This window comes from Lepisosteus platostomus, chromosome 1, assembly GCF_059453375.1.
Source record: "Lepisosteus platostomus isolate fLepPlt1 chromosome 1, fLepPlt1.hap1, whole genome shotgun sequence".
Taxonomy (NCBI): Eukaryota; Metazoa; Chordata; class Actinopteri; order Semionotiformes; family Lepisosteidae; genus Lepisosteus; species Lepisosteus platostomus.
Window position 1 is genome coordinate 26,067,748 of NC_142611.1, and position 22,871 is coordinate 26,090,618.

The following is a 22,871-nucleotide window of genomic DNA, read 5'->3' on the forward strand; positions in this document are numbered from 1 at the left end:
AATATGAATAGAAAAAGATACTTTTATTTTATATTTTGCTTTACATAGTGTATTATATAATTTAATATACATAATACTACATTTAAGAGTGAATAAACAAAATCACAACAGTTAAAAAACTGTTGATTATACTGCACAGCTGTAGTGTAGCTGAAAAAAAAAAGATTGCTTTATGTTGGGAACCAAAGCAGCACAAACACTAATTTTTACAGCACAAACGGAGCACACTGTTAATACTAAGTAAAATAAATTACTTATTTCCTGCATCAGTTTTAGATCATTTAAGCACATTCTTCTTCACTGCTTCAACTTGCTGACGTTTAAGGACTGTGACTTGGGGTCCTGCGCTGGACTACTCCTGTGAATACTTGTGGCTTCAGCTCTGATAAATTAACTCAGCTAAAAAATTAGTAAGTCTCCAAGAGGAGACGTTCAGCATAGTAAATAAGAAAAACTTGTTGATAAATTGTTGATAAATTCTGGCAATTAACTATTAGTCTTGAAATGATGACTAACCTAATCCTACGTGGATTTATGATAGATCGCTGGAAAAGGTTCGTGATTAATGCTTCATTTACTTTTTCCATTGCTTTCTATAGTGGCTTGGCCAAAATTTGACTAAGTTAGCAACAGTAAGAAGGAGCAGGGCCCTGGGTAGCTCAATAGTAGGTCCTAATACATACTCTATCCCACTCTAGCTAGTAAATAGGTTTAGAATTTATTATAAACCTTGGAGATCCAGTTGATTAAAAGGACAAAGATGCATTAAAATACATCTGTCTATTACAGCTCTTGAAAATTTAAAACACTTACATGTTGGGGATTATGAAAATGTATTTTACTTATTGACTAAACCACCTGGTCAATTCCTGATTTTCACAAATTTCATGAGCCTCCATTTGTAACATCATTTTATGTACTGTATCAAACAATTTTTATTAATCACTACCGCAGCATTCTTAGTACATGATTTATTTTAGAAAGTGTTATCGTTTTAATTCATTCAATCCTGCCCCATAATGTAAAAGATGCCCCCATCTAGTAACATCAGATTTCACATTATTTAATATTCCTTTACGAGTTATGTCACAAGTTTAACTGTTATTTGATTTTATTCGCAACCCAAAGTACTGTTCTCCTTTTTCAGTTGTACTGGACATACAAATCTACTATAGAAATGTGACAAATTAAGAGGAAGAAATTAACCCAATATACCTTATATCCAGATATTTTACCAAAGCTATTAATAATTTCAACTGCCTCTGAAAAGGATTTATATATGTCTGAAAGATATAATATTACATTATCTGCATATAATGAAATCGTATTCGTTTTCCGATAAATCTCTATACCTTTAAACTCTGCTGATGCTCTCATTTTACAAGCTAAGGGTCTCTATGGCTCAACTAAAAAGCAATGGGAGAAAGGACATCGCTGTTTGGACTTCTGTGAAAACTGAAAGAACTGCATGAGCAATTATTGATGCAAATGGCCTAGTACATAAAATTTGAATCAATTTAATAATTAGGACCATATCCATATAATTTTAGTACATTAGAAAGGTATCTCCATTCTGTCAAAAGCCTTTTCTGTATCAACTGTGCATACAGCAGGCAGCGATTTAGCAAGACTACCATAATGCATCAGGTCATAAATCCTGTCTGATCTTGATGTATTAACTTTGGTAGAAATTTATATAATCTGGTTGCCAATATCTTTGCCAGAATCTTATTGTCCATATTTATTAAACTAATTGGATGATAACTACAACACATAAAAAAGGATCTTTCCCTTTTTATGTATTAATGCTATCAAGGATTCCATGAATGATAAGGAAGGAGTAGCTGTTAACCACATATCACTAAATGACTGCAAGAGAAGTAGGCTAAGGTCTAGCTAGAAAGTTTGGTAAAACTCAGCAGTGAAGCCATCTGGTCCAGGCAACTTATTAGGTGCAAAAGAAGTAATGGCTTCCCTAATCTCTATTATAGCTATATCTTCTTCAATAATTTTCCTTTCAAGTGCAGACCATTTTGAGAAATCTGTATCAGCCAGGTAGTTCTGAATGTACTAGAGACTTCAGATTTATATTATTTTCCATAACAATTTAAAAAAGCCGAATTCCTATCTGATCTTTGGCGATCATTCCATCAGCCTTGCTAATACTATATATACTATAATTAAATGTCATACGTTTCTTCAGCCTGGCTGCCAAGATTTTCCTTGCTTTTTCTACCTCTTGACAATACCTTATCTGGGCCCTATTTAGAACAAACTATTTTAGCTCTCAGTAACTCATTATACTTTAGCTAGAGAGAAATCGGAGTACTCCAATCTTGATCATTACATTTCTGAGAAATGTCTGTAAAGCATTAATCTGAAACAACAATTCTGATTCCTTAGATTCTCTTTGCTTTTTGTAATAGCTGGCTATTCTAATAAATTTCCCCATGACATCTGAGGGTCACTCAGTGTTTTCATTAGGAAAAGATTTATGATTGATAAAATTTGTAATATACACGTCTAGATGTTTTTAATAAATTCATCCTAGAACGTGATTATTAACTCCAACTCCCATAATATGTTTTCCTGTGTCTTCCTCACCTCCCCCCCCACACTTCCTTATTCCCTCTCACTAAATTCAGTATGGCCCTTACCATAGTGGACCAATTTTGTTCCCACCTTCTCACACTAAATTGAAACAAAACATTAATAATTGGAAAAAAAAATGACAGACTTAAGTGCATTAAAAAAACTAGTCACCTCCACATAGGGAAGTTTGTTTTTTTAAAACAGCAGTAAAAGAATATCCTGATGCGAGTTAAATCTTCCTTACTGCCAAGTTGTAATTCTGGTATCTCAAAAGAGCTTGTCATTAAAATATAATTTATCTATATTAAATGTGCATTTTAATGCTCTGCTCTAAACTGTTTCATAATAGGATACAGCTTCTTTCTCCTAGTTACTACCTCCTCTGGAAACTGATGATTTATGGGAAAGTTAATCCTTTTCAATACTCTCCCCTCCTCCATCACCATCATCTTCATTTTATAATGCTAGAACCATGCAACGTTTAGCTACTTCTGAATGTACTTGAAGTTCAATTTCACGTTTATTTGCCATTCCAGCCATTGTAGACAAGATACACATAGTGCAGACAGTTCAAATTACAAGGCAAATACACAACACACTGGGTGGATTTAAACCCTGTTTCTGGAATGGGAGTGGGTGCAAGTAGACTCCAGGGTGTTGAGGAGCCTGACAGCCTGTGGGAAGAAGCTTATACAGAGTCTGGTGGAGCTACCCCATAGTCATCTAGGGTCATCTACTATACTGGAGGTCCTGTGTAAGCAGCATTTTTGATAGGCGGCTCAAATGGAAGGGAGGGAGGCTCCAATGATCTTTTCAGCTGTTTCCACAATTCGTTGCAGGGTCTTGAGGTCTGAAGTACTGTAATTCCCAAACCAAACAGTGATACAGCTGGTCAGGTTGCTCTCAATGGTGCTTCTGTAGAAAGTGGTATGAATGGGCGGGAGAAGGTTTGCCCTCCTCAGTCGCTGCAGGAAATGGAGACGCTGCTATGTTTTTTTGGCTAGGGAGGTGGTACTGAAGAACCAAGGTGAGGTCATCTGTAATGTGTACACCAAAAAACCTGGTGCTTCTAACTGTCTCCACAGGGGATCCATTGATGTACAGTGGGGAGTGCTCAGCGTGGATCCTCCCGAAGTCAATTAATCTCTTTTGTTTACATGAAGAGATAGGTAGTTGTTTGTTTCACCAGTCCACTAGTTGCTCCACCTCCTCTCTGTATGGTGACTCATCGTTGTTGCTAATGAGGCCCACCATTGTCCTGTCATCGGCAAACTTGATGATTCAGTTTGAACTGTGCTTGGCAGTACAGTCATGAGTCATCAATGTGAACAGCAGTGGACTGACCACACAGCCTTGGGGGGTTCCAGTGCTCATAATGATGCTGCTGGAGAAGTTATTACCGATCCGGACTGCCTGAGGTCTCTCGGTCTGAAAGTCCAGAATCCAGTCACAGAGGGAGGTGTTAAGGTTCAGCAAGCTCAATTTTTTTGTCAGCTTCTGGGGGATGATTGTATTAAATGCTGAACTGAAGTCAACGAACAGCATTCTTACATAAGAGTCTTTCTTTTTTAGGTGGGACAGGACCAGGTGAAGGGCAAGAGATACAGCATAGTAAGTAGAACGGTTGAGGGTCCAGAGGGGTAGGGAGTCTTGACTTTATGTAGCTCATGACTAGCCTCTTGAAGCACTTCATGATAATTGGTGTGAGTGCCACGGGGCGATGGTCATTGAGGCAGGACACGGGTGACTTCTTCGGCACTGGTATAATAGTGGTAGATTTGAAGCATACAGGGATGACTGCCTGGCACAAGGAGATATTAAAAATATCTTTGAGGACATTAGCTAGGTTTCTTGCACATTCCTTGAGCATGCGACCAAGTATATTATCAGGTCCAGCAGCCTTGCGTGGATTAACTTTGGCTAGTGTTTTCCTCATCAGCTGCGGACTGGCAAAGCACCTGAGGAAGTGTGGTTTTCCTTGCAGGCTTAACATTCATTGCCTCAAACTGTGCATAGAAGTTGTTCAGCACATCACAGTCCTGAGGGCTGCCTTGTTGCCTGATCTGAATGCAGCATCACGGGTTCTTAGCAGTGCATGGACCTCTCCAGTCAGCCATGGCTTCTGGTTGGCCCGTGTGATGGATTTGGAAACAGTGATGTCATCTACACACTTGCTGATGTAGCCAGTCACAGATGTTGCACACTCCTCTAAGTTGATGAGATCCTCATAGGTAGCAGCCTCTCTGAACATATTCCAGTCTTTGCGTTCAAAACAGTCTTGTAATGCTGACATGGCTCCATCCGGCCATACTCTGATCTCTTTCAAAACCGGTTTGGCACGGTCTTGAGCAGCGGTCTGTATGCTGGGATTAGCATAACAGAGATGTAGTCAGAGTAGTCCATGGGGGGCGGGGAACAGTCTTGCATGTGTCACGGATGTTTGTATAAACTAAGTCTAGTATGTTCACTACTCCGGTTGCAAAGTTAACATTGATAAAATTTAGGCAGAATTTACGTAAAATCTGTGTGATTGAAGTCGCCGGCAACAATGAAAAAGCTGTCAGGATGAGCAGCTTGCAGATCACTGATGGCCCCATAAAGGACTCGTAGTGCCTCTTTGGAGTCAGCGCTGGGCAGGATGTACACAGCCACAATAATAACCGTAGTAAATTTCCTTGATTAATAGCAGGGCCAACATTTAACCGTAATAAATTCCACTAGCGGTGAGCAGTAATTAGAGACTACTGCAGCATTTCCGCACCGTTTGCTGTTTATATAAACACACAAACCACCTCCGCAAGACTTAAAGGTCTCTGAAACTTTCCTGTCCGCACAGAAGGAAGTCAGTCCATCTAGCTGAATGGCCGTATCCAAAATATTGCCCTTTAACCATGTTTCAGTAAAAATAAAGGTGCAGCACTCCATCTCTCACTGAGCAGCCCGTTGCAGTCTTAGGTAATCCAGCTTGTTCTCCAGAGAATAGAAGATGCAAAGAAAAATTGACAGGAGAGCGGTCTGTTAGGGTAAGCTTTTAGCCTGCAAAAGATTCCAGCCCTCTTGCCTCGTTTCTGTTTTCTTTCACACCGCTTTTCCTGCCTCCTCATTTGAACACCTGCAACAGGTTGCGCCGCTGTCCTAGGACCTGATCCTCTCAGTAAGCCAAGGCTACTTAGCTTCCCCATCAGAATATTCAGCAAGTAGTCCTTGCATTGTTTTTCAATTTCCAGCAGGGTCAGGCGAGCGTAATCGTTTGAAAACATTGGACAAGAGACATCATTTAACACTGGGACAACATTTTGGGTAATTTTTTCCAGACCCATATCTGCCTCTGCATCCGTGCATGCCGCCATCTTAGCCAGTGATGTTCCATCTTACTTCAGACCTCCTACTCCCTATACGATCCACCCATTCAAAGCTTATTTTATCAACCAGATCTTCTGTTAACCTTAACTCATCTTTCATAAATGTTTTTACCAACTCCTCAGTTTGTACGCGTTTCTTTTTTTCCTGTACTCCCATTATAATATTTCTTCTCATACATCTACACTGCAAGTCCAGAAGAAGTCCTTCAGTCGTGAGTTTTCATTTTGCAGTTCTTCTGTTACTTTGAGTGAGCACAGCAACTTTTTTCACTTAGCGTTTTATTCTCTATCCGGAGTTCTTCAATCAGGGTATTATTGAACATTTTGTAGCAGATCCAACACAGATACCAACTGCTGACAAGCCTTTATCGTCTTTGTCATCTTCAGACTCACTTGAACTTAGTATGTGTATGGGGCGTTTAGCTTTCCAAAAACAGTCAATAAACTCTTCAAGGTCAATGAGAAAACTCATTTCTATTAATACCCATTTTGATCTAATCACTTAGGCAGTGATTTCACTACACATTTTTGGGGCAAAATCAGAAGTAGAGTAGTAGAAAATTGGCCCATTTTCACTTGCCCAAATTTGTTTATGACCTCCAGAGACATTATACTTCTGTTATTTTTATTTTCAGCTACGAAAAATTATCTTTATTTACATAACTCTTTATTAATGTTCCATATTAAGTGGATTTAAAGAAGTCCAGTAGGACCCAGTTGTACACTGCACTATGTTGCAGAGCCTCTCAACACAGCAATGACTTACCACACATTATGAATGACTATCTGTACACCAAAGCTGTAGGAAAGACCCACATGAACAATTAAAAAAACAGTAAGACTAAGCATAAAACAGATTTTCTGTTCTCGGAAACTACTACTGCACTACCAAATCCAAGGGATACAGAGTGTCTGTAGGAAATCCTTAAAAAACATTAGAAAGTTCACAAACAAGTGGCAGGCGGAGGCCATTCAGCCTATCTAGCCCATTTGGCAGTCAGTAGCTAAACTGATCCAAAGATTTCATTCCATCTTTTCTTTAAAGAAGTTAGCATACCAGTTTCAATAACTGATCGGCAGCTTATTCCATAAACCCATAATCCTTGTTCCATGTTTTCAAATTGAATGTCCCATGTTCTCAAATTACAAGTACTTTCCTACTTTTCCACTCGTGTTCCATTATTGATTCCAAGAAATCTGCTGGAATGAGTTTGTCTTTAACTTTGAGGATCTTTAATCTAGTCATTTGAGTTTCCATAACGTGACTGATTTATTAAGGAACACCATTTTTATTTTAAGTATGTAGGCTATAACACAACTTAGGTATACTGGAACTAGTCACATGCATTGAGTAAAAACAGTTACACAGCAGCCTCAGCACAGCAACACACACCTGGGATCCTGCCATATTTGTCCATGCTGCATACCCTGCATTTTTGTCCATTTCTCCATGCTGCATTTTTTATGTAAACTTAATTTTATTTAGAAGGAGCATGTAAAAACTCTAAAAAAGTATGTAACCAAATGAAAGATTTTGATGCTTAAAATGTTTAGGAAGAAAGTGGAATAGTGGTGTGTATTTTTTATTTAAACAACCAATACCAGCCATATACAGTTTACATAATACGTTTATGTTCCTAAATTATTATTGTTTATGAGCAATCTCCGGGAAACCATTATAGGCATGGTAAATCGGATATTCTCAAATCTTACTTTGTATGATTGGAAAAGAAAATGTGATCAGATCAACAAAATGCTTAGAAGAAAGAGGTGCTCTTTTCCTCTGGTTGAACAGTCAGTGCAGCAACAAAACAATCCATTTAAACTAGAGAGTGTGGTGTTACTTTTTGTCAATTAAAAATTAAAGTATTTTCGTGTCCCAACAGTTAAACTGATGCAGACGGTTACAAAGAAAGTGGACCACATTAATACTTTGAGCTTACAGCCTGTCCATCTACCATAAAGACTTTGATGCATAAAATATTTATACATAATTAAAATATTTATGATAAAGGTGGTAGGTTGTGTACTTCTGTCCAACTGAGCAATTTTGCTTTTATAAAATATACCAACTTTTTAATGTTTAATGAATAACATGCTGTAATCCACAGTTTAAAATTATTAAAAGTCTAAAGAGTATACAATTTAAATTCTTAATTGGAAAAAGATTGTCCCTCATCAGTGACCGGGATTCAAAACTGGGCGTTTTCTGATGACAGCTCCAATGCTGTAGATGAAACATTAAGCTTTATTAGCTCCACCTGGCGGTTTTACAAGGTGATTCCAGACATTATCATCATAACATGTGGTATGACGCATTATGATGCATTGTGATACTCTATGCCTACCGCGTTTTGACGCAGTGTACTTTGCGCATTTTAAATGGCTGGATCTGTATATAATCACGCAGTGGATTTCTCATTTCATAATGATAATCAAGGGCAAAAAAACAGCTATCCACAAAAGAGAAAATATATAAAGTATAGAATGAAAATACTACAATGCTGGATTTTTAGTGTTTCTGCACAAGTTCATCAGAAGCTGACGATTTGTAGTAATGAAGGCAAACGTTCTAAATTTTAATTTCTGTTGTACATAAGAAACGAATATGCAAATGAGACAAGGACAGTTCCGCTTATCTAACTCTTCTGGATTTTAGTAGCTAATTAATCAGAGTATCTCATTCAGCCATTTCTTGAGAGAAGTGATTAAAGGAAAGGTAATTTGTTCCTTAAAAAATGACTTGCAAACCCACGTCACCATACATGAATCATGTTACATAAATACCAACCTTTTATAAATTTTGCAGATGTGAAAACATGTTGCCCTTATCACAGCAAACATCCACTAAAGAGAACATGTTTACTTTTACATTTTTGACACTTAAAAACACTGTCTCCATACCTGTAATCTGGTGAATTGTTCCGTTTAACTCCGACATGCCATTAACTTCCCGGAAAGTGACGCACTGTCCGGTCTGAAGCCCGTGGGTCTTGCTGTCCATGCATGTCACTACACCAGGATTACCCTAAAAGCAGAAGGGGTTTTGAAATAAAAAATCTCTCTTAACTCCACATATTGTACATCACCTGAATGTGTAATACTCCTGCTGCATAGAAATCTCTTTGGCTTCTTTCAAGAAATAGCCACCATGACACTTTTTATAAACAGACATATAGACATTTGTAAAAAATTACATATACTACAAAAAGTTTGACTCTGGCAGTTATTTAAAATTAACTTCAGATAGTAGACCATAAGGAAAGAAACATGTGAAGAGGTTGTAGAACGATGATTTACTCAAAATCATTAACAATAGTCATACCATAGAGAGTAATATTATGGTGTTAATACCACTTGGAACAATTTATACTTAGCTAAATCTAATACACCTACAAGAATAATAAATGCCAATATTGCAGATTACAGGATGTACAAAAGATGTGAGTGTTTGAAGAGCCTGCAGTGTTATGTCAGACAGCTTGTCAATGGTACACATTCAGCTGCAGCAGAGCTGAACTATACTTGTCAGAAAATTGTGCATAAAACTTCTTGATTAGTTATTTGCAACATTTATCAGCTGCCATATGATACTTTCCAATTGACAGCTCCCAGAAACTTTACAAAGTCAAGAGCATACAAATCCATCCATTCTTTTTCTAGCCAATTAACCCAATTCAGGGTCGCAGGGGAGCCGGAACCCATCCCAACACGTAATGGTCGCAATGCAGGGTACATCCTGGATGGAATACCATCCCATTGCAGGGCAGATGTAAAAATGCAGAGGCAAAAGCAGACTCACATACAGACATCCAGAAACACACTCGCATACCAGGGTCAATTCTCCCAGAAGCCAATTAACCTACAAGTATTTTTAAGGCTGTGGGAGGAAACTCACACAAACACAGGAAGAACATATATAGTATATAATACCCGATGTCTGGAAATAAAGCCAGGACCCCAGCTATGCCACCACGCTACCCCAAGTTATTACTTGTTGAGATAGTAAGGCACACAAAAACAGTCTTCTGAGTACAAATCCCTCACTGTCATGTGACTACTCCTTTAGAACAATAGCAAGACCCACTGCCAGTAAGAATGGCTGGTGTCAGTCTGACCAACTAAACATACAATATGGTTCCTAGACTTTCATGCTTGTGTAGCAGCAATACTTATTAATAAGACAAAAATAAGTGTTGCTGTGCTTTCCTAAATGAGGCCCCATCTCTCTTTCTCATCTCTGCGGTGCAGTCACAGAGAAGCTATTCATGCAGTTCTGATTTAGGCTGTTTTCTCTCAGATAAGGAGCAGATCCCAAGTGGGGATCCGCCCAGCCATGCTTGGCTATCATGATCAATAGTTATTCCTGGCACCTATCTGCCTGTGAGATTCTTGACATCTGGATTGCGGTCCTAGATGTCAGAGGTCATTGTGACTCATCTCTCACCTTGACTAACCAATCAGGAACCTGTAGGGCGTGGTAACCTCACGTGGGTCTGCCCGCTAAACTTTCGACCAGTCACCATCTATCTTGGTCCTGGTTTAAAAGACACTGCATGGCTCAGAAACTTTGCTTCTATGGCCACTTTTCACACCCTCAGAGACAATCACATGATGGCTGGTGTGTGTATAGGGACTGGAACCTTGTTTCAGCAAAGTGTTGGCCCGGAGAATGCCCGTACGTAAATTGCTAGCCAACGGGGACGCTTCGCTTGATCACCGGAGTATACGTTTGGACTCTTGTCAACAAACTGAATAAGTTTTTATTCAGCAACAGCACTACACCGGAAGCAAACCGAGTTTCTTCCCCCTAAAGACAACGCCTATTGAACGCCGCAGTGATTGGACGCAGCCGCTAGCTGGTCTTTGGTGCCCGTGCCAGGAAATACAAATCCATATCTGGATAAGTAAACCCAATGTTCTGCATTGCATCTCGAGAATTCAATTGTTACCTCAACACAAGTTGATATCAATTCAATTAAACTCAGTAATGTATTTACTATTGAGTAGCTAACGTAGACTGATTAACGATAGTATAGCCGAATGGTATACTGAAGCATATTCTTTGCATCTCTTTGTGTTTTTTATCTCTTCGTGATTATATACCTTGCACTTTGATAACCCTCACAGTAAGATCTGCCACCTGTATCCAGGCAGACTGTTATGTTTTATGCACAATTTATGTATTAATAAATGTATCTCGTTTATTGAATCCATGTGTGTACGTCGCTGATCGATCGATTCTCTAAAAGCCATAACGAACCACCTCGTGATTGCTGCTGCAATTAACAAACTATCCCAGTAAATTCACAAAACCCCTACACTTGGATATGTTATTGAGTTTTTGAAAAATACTACAGTATTCCCTAAAGGCAATGAACATCTAGCATCTTGAGAAATGAGATGAGAAATTGACAAGTGATACTGTAGAGAGCCTGCTACAGCCAAAGAACATCATGCAAGTGTGCTATAGAAAAGAAAGGTCAAAACTATCTCCATTGAGAAAATAAACAGAAGTACCAAAGAGGTAAGTAAGATGCTGTGTGGTGGAGTCACAGAGTTGAAGTGACTCTCACCGAGATATAATAATGAAAAACTGTTGGAAGACAGTTGAGACCATAAATATAGCGCAAGGATTTGGAGCTAAAAACAACAAACAAGAACTGATTACAGAGATGGATCTTTTAATATCATGCAGAAATCATCAAAGTCAAATTTTACTATAAATAAAAAAAGAGCTACTGGACATAAAACATATGCTGCGTAAGAGCTGAATAATACTGGGAGAAGGACTTAAGCAAAAGAGAACAGAAGAGAAGGCAAGAAAGCAGCAACAACAGCCAGTAATTAAAACCCAAAATATGAAACCTTACAGGAGAAACTAAGTATCAATTTAAAGCTACAATACTGCAGTAGAAATGTCAAGAAGATGTAAAAGGAATACAGGAATTAGCTAAAGCAGTATTATTGGAACAAGGAATTGTGGTAAAACAAACTAAACTAGGTGACAAGACAAAAAACAAACATGCTGGTGGAACAAAGATAGGCGGGGCTCAGAAGAAACAGAAGAATGCATTTTCTCTTACAACAGTTATATATTGTTTTATCCTGTTTGCTGTAATTTTATTTGCCATTTCTTTAATGTTTTAACTGTTTTAAGAGAAAATGCATTTATTATTGGTCAGATTCGACATTGTCAATATTTAATTGAAAGACTATGAAATATTAATTTGAAATGTTGATGTAAAATTTGTTTACTTATGCTGCTAACTAAGGACAATGACAATGACGAATAATAATAATAATAATAATAATAATAATAATAATAATAATAATTGCTTACACTTATATAGCGCTTTTTCTGGACACTCCACTCTAAGCGCTTTACAGGTAATGGGGACTCCCCTCCACCACCACCAATGTACAGCATCCACCTGGATGATGCGACAGCTGCCATAGTGCGCCAGAACGCTCCCCACACATCAGCTATCAGTGGGGAGGAGAGCAGAGTAATGAAGCCAATTCATAGAGGGGGATTATTAGGAGGCCATGATTGGTAAGGGCCAATGGGAAATTTGGCCAGGACGCCGGGGTTACACCTCTACTCTTTTTCGAGAAACACCATGGGATTTTTAATGACCACAGAGTCAGGACCTCGGTTTTAAGTCTCATCCGAAGGACGGCGCCTGTTTCCAGTATAGTGTCTCCATCACTTTACTGGGGCATTAGGACCCACATGGACTGCAGGGTGAGCGCCCCCTGCTGGCCCCACTAACACCTCTTCCAGCAGCAACCTTAGCTTTTCCCAGGAGGTCTACCATCCAGGTACTGGCCAGGCTCACACCTGCTTAGCTTCAGCGGGTTGCCAGTTGCTAGTTGTGAGTTGCAGGGTGATATGGCTGCTGGCATAATAATTTCAAAAACAGCGGCAGGAATGGCAGGAATGTTTGTAAGAAGGGCAAACACAAAAATATTGACATTTAAGGAAGACAAAATGAAGGCTCAAATAAGGAACAAGCAAGAAAAGATTTTGCAACAATTATATCTAGGTTCAACACTACACTAATGAAAGAAAGAACGTAAACAGGGTGTCAAAATAGTACATAGGTTAGAAGAAATGGCAGGAGGACGATTTAAAAAGAAGATTGATGAACAATAATAAGACCAGCTTTTATAAAGGAAGAGCAATGTTGGGCAATAAAAAAATAGAAGTTACAAGATAGAGTGTAAATGAGAATACTACAATGGGTAGTTGGAATTACACTAAAAATAAGATAAAGAAGCAAAGATGTTAAGGACCTAGCTGGATCAGCAGGTACAGCTGAGAAAGCAGACAGTACAGACTGCATTTGGTTGGATATATACGCAGGAACAACAAAAGCCCAGCCAACCTGGCAGATACAGCTAATTCTGTGCCTGGAAAGCACCAGAGCCTGGACCATACAGATGAAGCCATTCAAAATGTGTGGTAAAACCCCGTACTGCGCAAAATTATCTGCAGAATAGCGCAGAACACCACAGCATGCAATTGGCTGGCCAAAATAACCTTTTCTATGAATACTTACGCTTGTTATCACAGTAAAAAAGCATTCATTTTAGAATTTGATTAATAGGGAATATAATATGGAATCGCTATCTAAAGAAATTAATAACGATATTTAAGGATTTATTTATTTTCATATAGCTCAAAGGATTACCGTTTCTTGTTCTTACCGTCCACTTTCTTTGTAAACATCTGCCTCAATTTGACTCATTCACCCATGATTACTTGAAAACATTTTGCCTACCCTTTTCAGCTATGACATAAGTTGTCAAGCGGCACCTTGGTGTAATGGCTTTGGCATGTGACTCGCATGCTGGAGGGCGGGGGGTTCGAACCCAGCATGAGTTTTCTTTTAACAAAAACATTTCTTTGAAAAATTAAAAAAGTAAATATGATGGACACTATTGACTGTTTAGGCATTTCTAAGTATCATAACATGTTCAAAGTTAAGTGATTTATTAATAACAACTATTAATTTCAAACTGCTTATATTTTAAAATTGTATTTTGTTCTGGGTGATTTGTCACTGTTTTCATACAGTTTATTAAACGTCTATGTTTGAGACAGGGTGTTCCAGACCTCTGTTTAACTTCTGAAGCTCCCTCTGCATTTCCTGTATTACACAGATAAGAATAAACTACATATGCAAATCTTTCACAGGCGGAAAGATGTACTGCACTCATAGCTCTTTTACTACACTACGCATTATGTTAAACTTTAAGCATCAGTCGAAGGATTCTGAAGTCTGTCAAAATCGTAAAAAATGTTACCAAATAGTATTGGTGAAAATGTTACCTGTCCTGGATAAAGAGGTTAGAAAATAGGTGGATTTACACTTGTAAAAAACTTTCCAATTTTAATGAAATATAGAAGATGATAATAAATGACCTTGGAAGCTGGATTTATAGAGGAGACACGTTGAGTCTTTTCTTTTGAGCTTGGAAAAGACTTTATTGAAAAGCTTGGAATTAACTTTTACCTACTACAGTATATTTCTTTGCAGCCACTTTATGTAACGCAGCTCCCCTATGTCTCACAAAGGCTTGGAGTGTTAGACCCTGCTTTGTTATGTAAAATAGACAGTCCTGCTGAGGGATGGGAACAAATTTTTAGTAGTATGCTCTGTTGTCATTGTTGCTCTTTAACATAAGTCAACCAGAAATCAAATGTCCTGTTTTTTCTTAACAATCGTTTTTCTGTACTGTATTTGAACTAGAACAAAGACAAGTCACATGCATACAGCATGGTGTTGTATAGTTTTAAAGCCACTACGGTATAGCTTGTGGGAAATACATTTATTTGTCCTGCATCAAAGTTTAACTTGTTCAGAGCGTCCTACATTACAAACTCTGAGCGTTTCATTGCAACAGTTTCGACGGCAATGTAGTTAAAAGGAACATGTCAAACAGGCCGTTTTGTGTTCTTCCTAAGATTGTTGAGTGCAGTGGGGGACATTCGAGAATGTGATTTCACTAATGCTTTTGTTCTGCCTTGCTTTGTCAGATTGTGAATGGTCAATGAAAGTGTTTAATTAAACACGCTTTTGCAATTTTAATCAAAAATAAAAATAGTATGAAAATGTCTTCTCGCCTTCCTTTTTATTAAGTGATAGACAAAAAAACAGGGCAATGTATTTTTCTGCAAGCTAGTCAAAGAACTAAGTAGGCAATTCAAAGCTCGAAGCCCAGCAGCAACAACAATAATAAAAACAGTGTATATTTTCCTGTCACGGTACAAAATACAACAATGTAGAGTACACAATGTGGTTATATTAAGGAATTTTTGCAAAAAGGGCGATAACTATACAGTATCTGCTTTTGGGAACAAATTTGTTTTTCTAGCAGGTTATTGCTCACTTCTGCTGCCGGAGAGTGTTTTGGAATCTACATGCTCTCCCTGCATAGTTACCGACAATGAAAATGTCTCTGGAATAGGCTCCCGCTCCCCAACAGGCAAAAGAGTGTGAACTGTGCTTAACACAAACTCTGCATAACAGAGTAAGCAAGGTGTAAAGTGACATTCTGTTCAATTAAATAAAGCTACAGTACAGTAAAATTCTTCAAGCAATAATTAGCTGTTTGTCAAAATCAGCTACTTTGCAAGCAATACACAAGGCCTCAACAGGTACCTTTTGTCTCTCGTGTAAACTCAACAAAGGTTTATTTTTTATAATTCTAAAAAACCTGAACGATGTGTCTCCATTTCACACACGCTACAGACATAGATTATATACAGATATATACAGATGTACAGATAGAGATATACAGATGCAGCCAATCCAAGTGTGCGGCACAGACACGTACCGGAGGTAATTGGCTATGGCCTCGCGCGTCACGATGCAAAATACCGCGGTACGTGATTGGTTGACCGACAGGGGCACTCGTGGTGCGTTTTCCCTGTCTTTACTGTGCCTGTTTAAGTATTGAATATTTATATGGAATTTTACCACTGAAGGGAAATCTTAGTACCTGAGCATAAAAAGAATAGGAGCATACTGTAACGCATGTGAAGGCCATAAACGATATTAATTTTGGAACTTAAACATACAGTATATGGCTGATCTCGGTACTTCAAAGAAAACATACACACCAGTATTCCATTTCTCCGTAAACATTTTAAGCATCGAAGTCTTTAACTAACGTGATACCGGAGTCAACAACCATACTTTCAGAATTTGATTAAAAGGGAATATAATATGGAATCGCGTATCTAAAGAAATAAATAACAATATAATTATACTCATGTACCGCAACACAAGAATTGTACACGCTGTACGATGTCTGTTGATAATGTTTTGTAGGGCTTTTTCAGCGCTCCTCATGTGACCTTGCCGGTGGCGCTGTTGGTTAGGTTCTTGACACCTACATCACACTTTGCGTGTTCGAATCCGGCCAAAGCCATGACTAATTTTTTTAACAAACGTTTCCCTGGCTCAGAGATTAAATAAAACTTCACTCGCACCAAACACATTTATATTTCTAAATATCACAACATGATCAAATTTAAGTCATTTTAATAACAATGAATAGTCACCTAGGCGTTACAATATAAACATTTATATTGATTTAAATTGCGTTTAAATCGCCTTTATTTAAAACCCATAAATAAAGCTGATACTGTTTAGACTTTTAATTATTTAAAACTGTATTACAGCAGCACAATGCACAATGTAACGTAAATCGCTATCTTTGTCTTCTGCGTAATAATGTTCACCTCTCTGTCCAGCAAATTACCAATAGTAATAATAATGAACTTTATTGTATATGGCGCCTTTAAAGCTGGCTCCTCAAAGCGCTTTACAGGATAAAAACAATAACAACAATACTGTTAGGCTGGGCAAACGATTTTTTAAAAAGAAATACAAAATGAGATATAATGATGTGTTCCGGCTTAGACATTAACGAAGAGCATAACACGTGGGCGGCCAGCGGGAGTGCTGGCTGTGACGAATTAAACCGGTTTCACAGGTATTTTCAAAGTAGAAGGGGGCGAGATTTCCAGCGAAAGACACCTCCCCCCCTCCTAAACCACCCAGTAAGTACAGTACTTACTAGTTAAGAAAGCTAGGCTCCTCAAAGAAATTGCTTTAACATGCTAATGCGTTGGTTTAACAGTCCGGGCGTGGCAAACTTCTAATGTCAACTCGACTACGGCGAAAGGAACCCTTCTTTCATTGGAAGACAATGAACATATTCTAGCCCTAAATGAATTAATAGCAAACATGGTTTACATAAAATAAATTTTTCCAAGAAAGTTTACCCTTTGTCACTAATGAAACCACTAAATAAAGACATAAATAAAGAAATCTTAAGATTTTTAAAATACATGACTTTGCTAAAATTTATTTAAAAATAAAAACGATTACAAACGCCAGCGGAGAGACAGAACAGGGGAGGGATGTTGGTTTTGCAGGGCGGGGCTATGGAAATGAGGTCTATTTGGGAATGTGGAGTTACATGTTCTGGCTGTTTGTGAATTATCGTTGTTGAGTATGGAGTGTTGAGGCAAAATGCAATTTAGCGCTTTCTGGCAAGAGGAGACCCCCAAATTAATAATGTAACATGCTATTGTATTGCATGAACATAGTTACTGTATACTGTTATTTCTTTAGATACGCGATTCCATGTTATTTTTTAATCCCTGGCGGGACCGGGAGTCCATAAGAATCGAGTAATAGGTTTCATTGCGCTTTGACAGATCGTCTTTAAATCAATTGTTGATTTAAAGGTTGACAGTAAATGTTTATATTGTAACGCATACTGTACAGCCTCTATTTCTCTATAAAAATCTAAAAGATCGTTTGCGCAGCCTAAGAGGGGGGCGAATGCACTACAATAGATTAGCATACTGTAGAGGAACACAGTATAGGCATCGTTGATATGAGGACTTTTGAAACCAAATTTCCCAAATTTAATATGTGCTTTTCTATGTTTATTGTCAATTGATTGTCCAAAATATTGCTATTCTAAGCAAGGAGCGCTTCACCCTGCCTGCTGTGGGAAGAGTTGGCTTATTCCTTCCCTGCCTCACCGAGGGCAGACCCTGCCAGGCCCTCGTCGACACCAGTTCGACTATCACCCTGCTGCGGCCTGGTGTCCTGCCGGGTAACGAGGCAGCCGGACCCCCAGGGCGCTCACCGTGCACTTTGGGGCTGCACGGGTGAAACACCCCTTCTAGCTTGCCCCAGTCTGTGTAGACTGTATCCTGGGATTGGACTGGTTGCAGCAGGTAGGTGGTTGCCTTGACTTGGGCGTGAGGGACGGGGTGCTGCGCCGGGGGTGGTGGGTACCCTCCAGTGGCAAAGTCAGGTGGCAGTTTGTGGTGTTGCGGTCGCTCTGTGGGGCAGTTCTCCAAGCGGTGCACAGCCAGCCGGAGGCTGCCAAGCAGCGACCTCGCCGCTGGAGGGCACCTGCCACCCCCGGCGCAGCACCCTGCCCCTCACCTCCAAGGCCTCCCACAGTGCACAGAGTGCCTTACAGTCCGGGTAGGGGCAAGCTTATCTCACCGTACTGGGAGTCAGCTCTGGGACACTCTCCCCGACACCTGCGGCTCCGGCAGGCCCAGGCGATGCACGCCACTGCCACCTTCACTTCCCACTCCGGTCATCCCACACACCCCGGACACCTCCCGCCCCGCCCACCGTGAAAATGATTCGTTCCCCCTGCCCCACCAACTCTCGCCGGCCCAAGTCAAGGCAACCACCCACCTGCTGCAACCAGTCCAACCCCAGGATACAGTCCTCATGGACAGGGGCAAGGTACTGTAGAAGGAGTGTTTCACTCTCGCAGCCCCAAAGTGCACAGTGAGCGCCCTGGGGGTCTGGCTGCCTTGGTGCCCGGCAGGATACCAGGCCGAGGCAGGGTGATGGTCGAACCAGTGTCGACGAGGGCCTGGCAGGGTCTGCCCTCGATGAGACAGGGAAGAAATAAGCCCCGGCTGTGGCCAACCCTTCCCACGGCAGCAGGTGTGGTGAAGCGCTCCTTCTGGCTTTCCGGAGTGGGGGTAGAGTTGCTCAAGGGCTGCCTTCCCCTCTTTAGGCCACCCCGCTCCCGTTTCCCGACGGCCTCCAGAGTCCCCGGGGCTCCAGCGCCCGGTACTCCAGTGCGAAGTGTCCCCTCTCCCCACAGCGGTGGCAGATGACCAGCCGTCATCGCTCCCCCAGCATCGCCGCGCTGGGCGTCTCCTCCTCCCCATCTGATTCCCCGTGCACCCCTCCGTTGGTGCCCACCGGTCTCCTCGAATACGGCATCAGCCTGCTCAACCAAAGCCAGGGCCTGCTCCAAGAGGACTGGCGCGGCCAGCATCACGTGGCACTGCACCTCAGTCGGCGCCAGGCCCAGAGGAACGCCTGGAGCGATATCTCCCAGTGGGCCTCCTCCGGGAGAGTAGGGTAACCCTGACGGGCTAAGTAGGCCACGTCTGCGGCTGTTACCTTCACTGTTACCTGGATACCTCTTTATTTAGAACTCACTCTTCCCCCTGCCCGTCTGGCTTCTTTTAATCCTTCTGTGCCCGGATTGCAGCGGATAAGATATTTTTCCAAGAAAAAAAGAGAAATTTCACCAGAGCCCCTTTTCGTGTCTAATTTTTAGTTTAGAAGGATTCAAGCAGGATTTTGGATGAAAGGCAGCGACCTTAATCAACCCCAAATCATAATTGAACCCATTCAGAGCCTACATTACATTTTAGCATTTCATTCTGAGCAGAAGACCCTCACACCCAAAGAAGGCTTGCGTTTTCTCCTCTTTTAAGCATGTGTACAATGCTGTAATAAAATTTAAAATAATTAAAAGTTTAAACAGTATCAACTAAACTCCATTAATATAAGTATCGAGTGGTATTAAATAAATACAGCTTTTTAGTATAGATTACACTTTTCTAAAATGTATTTAAAAAATAAAAATGATTGGTAATCTAATCTTTCCACGTTTGATCCCAAAATCACAAGAAACATTCGTAATACAAACCAAAAATAGCCCGCAAACTCTCTCAAATTCCTCCAATTATCATAATACCACCCCTTATGCAAAACCAAACCCTCCTCCCATCCCAGTTTATCCTCTTTATCATAAACAAAATCCACCTCAATTTTCAACATAAAGCAGTACACAAAATCAATACCTCAACACTCCATACTCAACAATGATAATTCACAAACAGCCAGAACATGTAACTCCACATTCCCAAATAGACCTCATTTCCATAGCCCCGCCCCTTATGCAAAACCAACATCCCTCCCCTGTTCTCTCTCTCCACTGGCGTTTGTAATCGTTTTTATTTTTAAAGAAATTTTAATGTCATGTATTTTAAAAATCTTGAGATTTCTATATTTATGTCTTTATTTAGTGGTTTCATTAGTGACAAGGCTAAACTTTCTTGGAAAAATGTATTTTATGTAAACCATGTTAGCTATTAATTCATTTAGGGCTAGAATATGTTCATTGTCTTCCAATGAAAGAAGGGTTCCTTTCGCCGTAGTAGGGTTGACATTAGAAGCTTGCCACGCCCGGACTGTTACACCAACGCATTAGCATGTTAAATCGATTTCATCGAGGAGCCTAGCTTTCTTAACTAGTAAGTACTATACTTACTGGGTGGTTTAGGAGGGGGGGAGGTGTCTTTCGCTGGAAATCTCGCCCCCTTCTACTTTGAAAATACCTGTGAAACCGGTTTAATTCGTCACAGCCAGCACTCCCGCTGGCCGCCCACGTGTTATGCTCTTCGTTAATGTCTAAGCCGGAACACATCATTATATCTCATTTTGTATTTCTTTTTAAAAAATCGTTTGCCCAGCCTAACAGTATTGTTGTTATTGTTTTTATCCTGTAAAGCGCTTTGAGGAGCCAGCTTTAAAGGCGCCATATACAATAAAGTTCATTATTATTACTATTGGTAATTTGCTGGACAGAGAGGTGAACATTATTACGCAGAAGACAAAGATAGCGATTTACGTTACATTGTGCATTGTGCTGCTGTAATACAGTTTTAAATAATTAAAAGTCTAAACAGTATCAGCTTTATTTATGGGTTTTAAATAAAGGCGATTTAAACGCAATTTAAATCAATATAAATGTTTATATTGTAACGCCTAGGTGACTATTCATTGTTATTAAAATGACTTAAATTTGATCATGTTGTGATATTTAGAAATATACATTTGTTTGGTGCGAGTGAAGTTTTATTTAATCTCTGAGCCAGGGAAATGTTTTATTTTTTCAAAGAAATGTTTGTTAAAAAAAAAGAGTCATGGCTTCGGCCGGATTCGAACACGCAACATGTGATGTAAGAGTCAGGAACCTAACCCACAGCGCCACTGGCAAGGTCACATGAGGAGCGCTGAAAAAGCCCTACAAAACATTATCAACAGACATCGTACAGCGTGTACAATTCTTGTGTTGCGGTACATGAGTATAATTATATCATTATTCATTTCTTTAGATACGCGATTCCATATTATATTCCCTTTTAATCAAATTCTAAAAGTATGCTTGTTGACTCCAGTATCACATTAGTTAAAGACTTCAATGCTTAAAATGTTTAGGGAGAATTGGAATACTGGTGTGTATGTTTTCTTTAAAGTACCGAGACCAGCCATATACTGTAAGTTCCAAAACTAATATCGTTTATGGCCTTCACACATGTTACAGTATGCTCCTATTCTTTTTATGCTCAGGTACTAAGATTTCCCTTCAGTGGTAAAATTCCATATAAATATTCAATTCTTAAACGGGCACAGTAAAGACATTAAATATACATATACATACTGTATACAGTACAGTTTGCATACAGTAATATGTTTATGTTCCTAATTCAATCTCTTTTATGAGCATGTGAAAGGCATGGTGAATCGGAGATTCTCAAAAAATACTGTACTTGATTTGAAACAAATGCATGATTGCGAAATGCTGTGGTGTTACTTTTACAAAGACGGTCAATGAAAAAAAAGAATGTGGACCAGGGCAATACTTTGAGTTTACAGCTTGTCCAAGGTCATTTATTTTTAATACTATTAGTAATATCTTCGTTAAAGACTTTGATGGCGACAGCTCAAACATGAGAGGTTGAGCTTTATTAGCTCCACCTTGCGGAAATTCCGGATACTATTATTTTACTTGCAGTATTATAGGAGAATTTACGGTAACTCGTGGTAGACTGCGTAAAGCGCACCGCAAAATAATGCTGTATCGCCCGCTTGTTTTGAATGGCTGCATCTGTAAAGTGCCTTGCTTTGTTTTCTTGCTTTGTGCTCGGTTTTGCTGTTTTCCGACTAGTCTTTCAGTGAAAGGCACAATAAACTGAAAACTCCAGCTGAATCACCAAACAGTGATTTGTTTGGTGATTCAGCTGGAGTTTCCAGTTTATTTTCTCTACTTTAAGCATTGCTGATGTGTTTCCTTCTTTGAATTAAATAGCTGTTTTCACCAGAAACAAACAAGAAAAAGAGCATTTTCATAGAGCAATTACTTTGTGTTTACATAAAATAAGTGATTCGATTTATGAAGAATCTAATTTCTTATTTGTTTAACAGTGAAATTTCAGCTTCAAAAAGATCACACCAGAGACAGTAGTAGTTCTGTTTGTCATAGACATTCAGGAAAGGTGGGTGAATTAAGCAATGTGTAGTGCAATAATTCGGTGATCAGTAATAACAGCTTAAAAATCAAATCAAACTTTATATATCAAATGCACAACAAGACGGCATGCAGCAGTAATTGCTGACAATGAAATGTCTTTTCTGCAAGCTTTGGGGGGGGGGGGGGGATTACAAAATTAAAAGTTACAAAATAAACCTGCATAACAATAGCGCAATAAAAATTGAATAAAATGAAAATAAACTCAATATAAATAGAACTGCTATATGTCCAGGGTGTACA

General features: G+C 39.5%; 1 protein-coding gene across 5 annotated transcripts in view; it reads right to left on the reverse strand.

Moving 5' to 3' along the window:
• Positions 1 to 22,871, reverse strand: part of uba6 (ubiquitin like modifier activating enzyme 6) — a 101,244-nt gene that overhangs the window by 59,196 nt on the left and 19,177 nt on the right. For all 5 annotated transcript variants that reach the window (XM_088627651.1, XM_088627634.1, XM_088627644.1 and 2 more), the window contains one exon: positions 8,859 to 8,982. In XM_088627651.1, the coding sequence (XP_088483777.1) occupies positions 8,859 to 8,982 (124 nt within the window). The remainder of the gene's footprint in view (positions 1 to 8,858; positions 8,983 to 22,871) is intronic.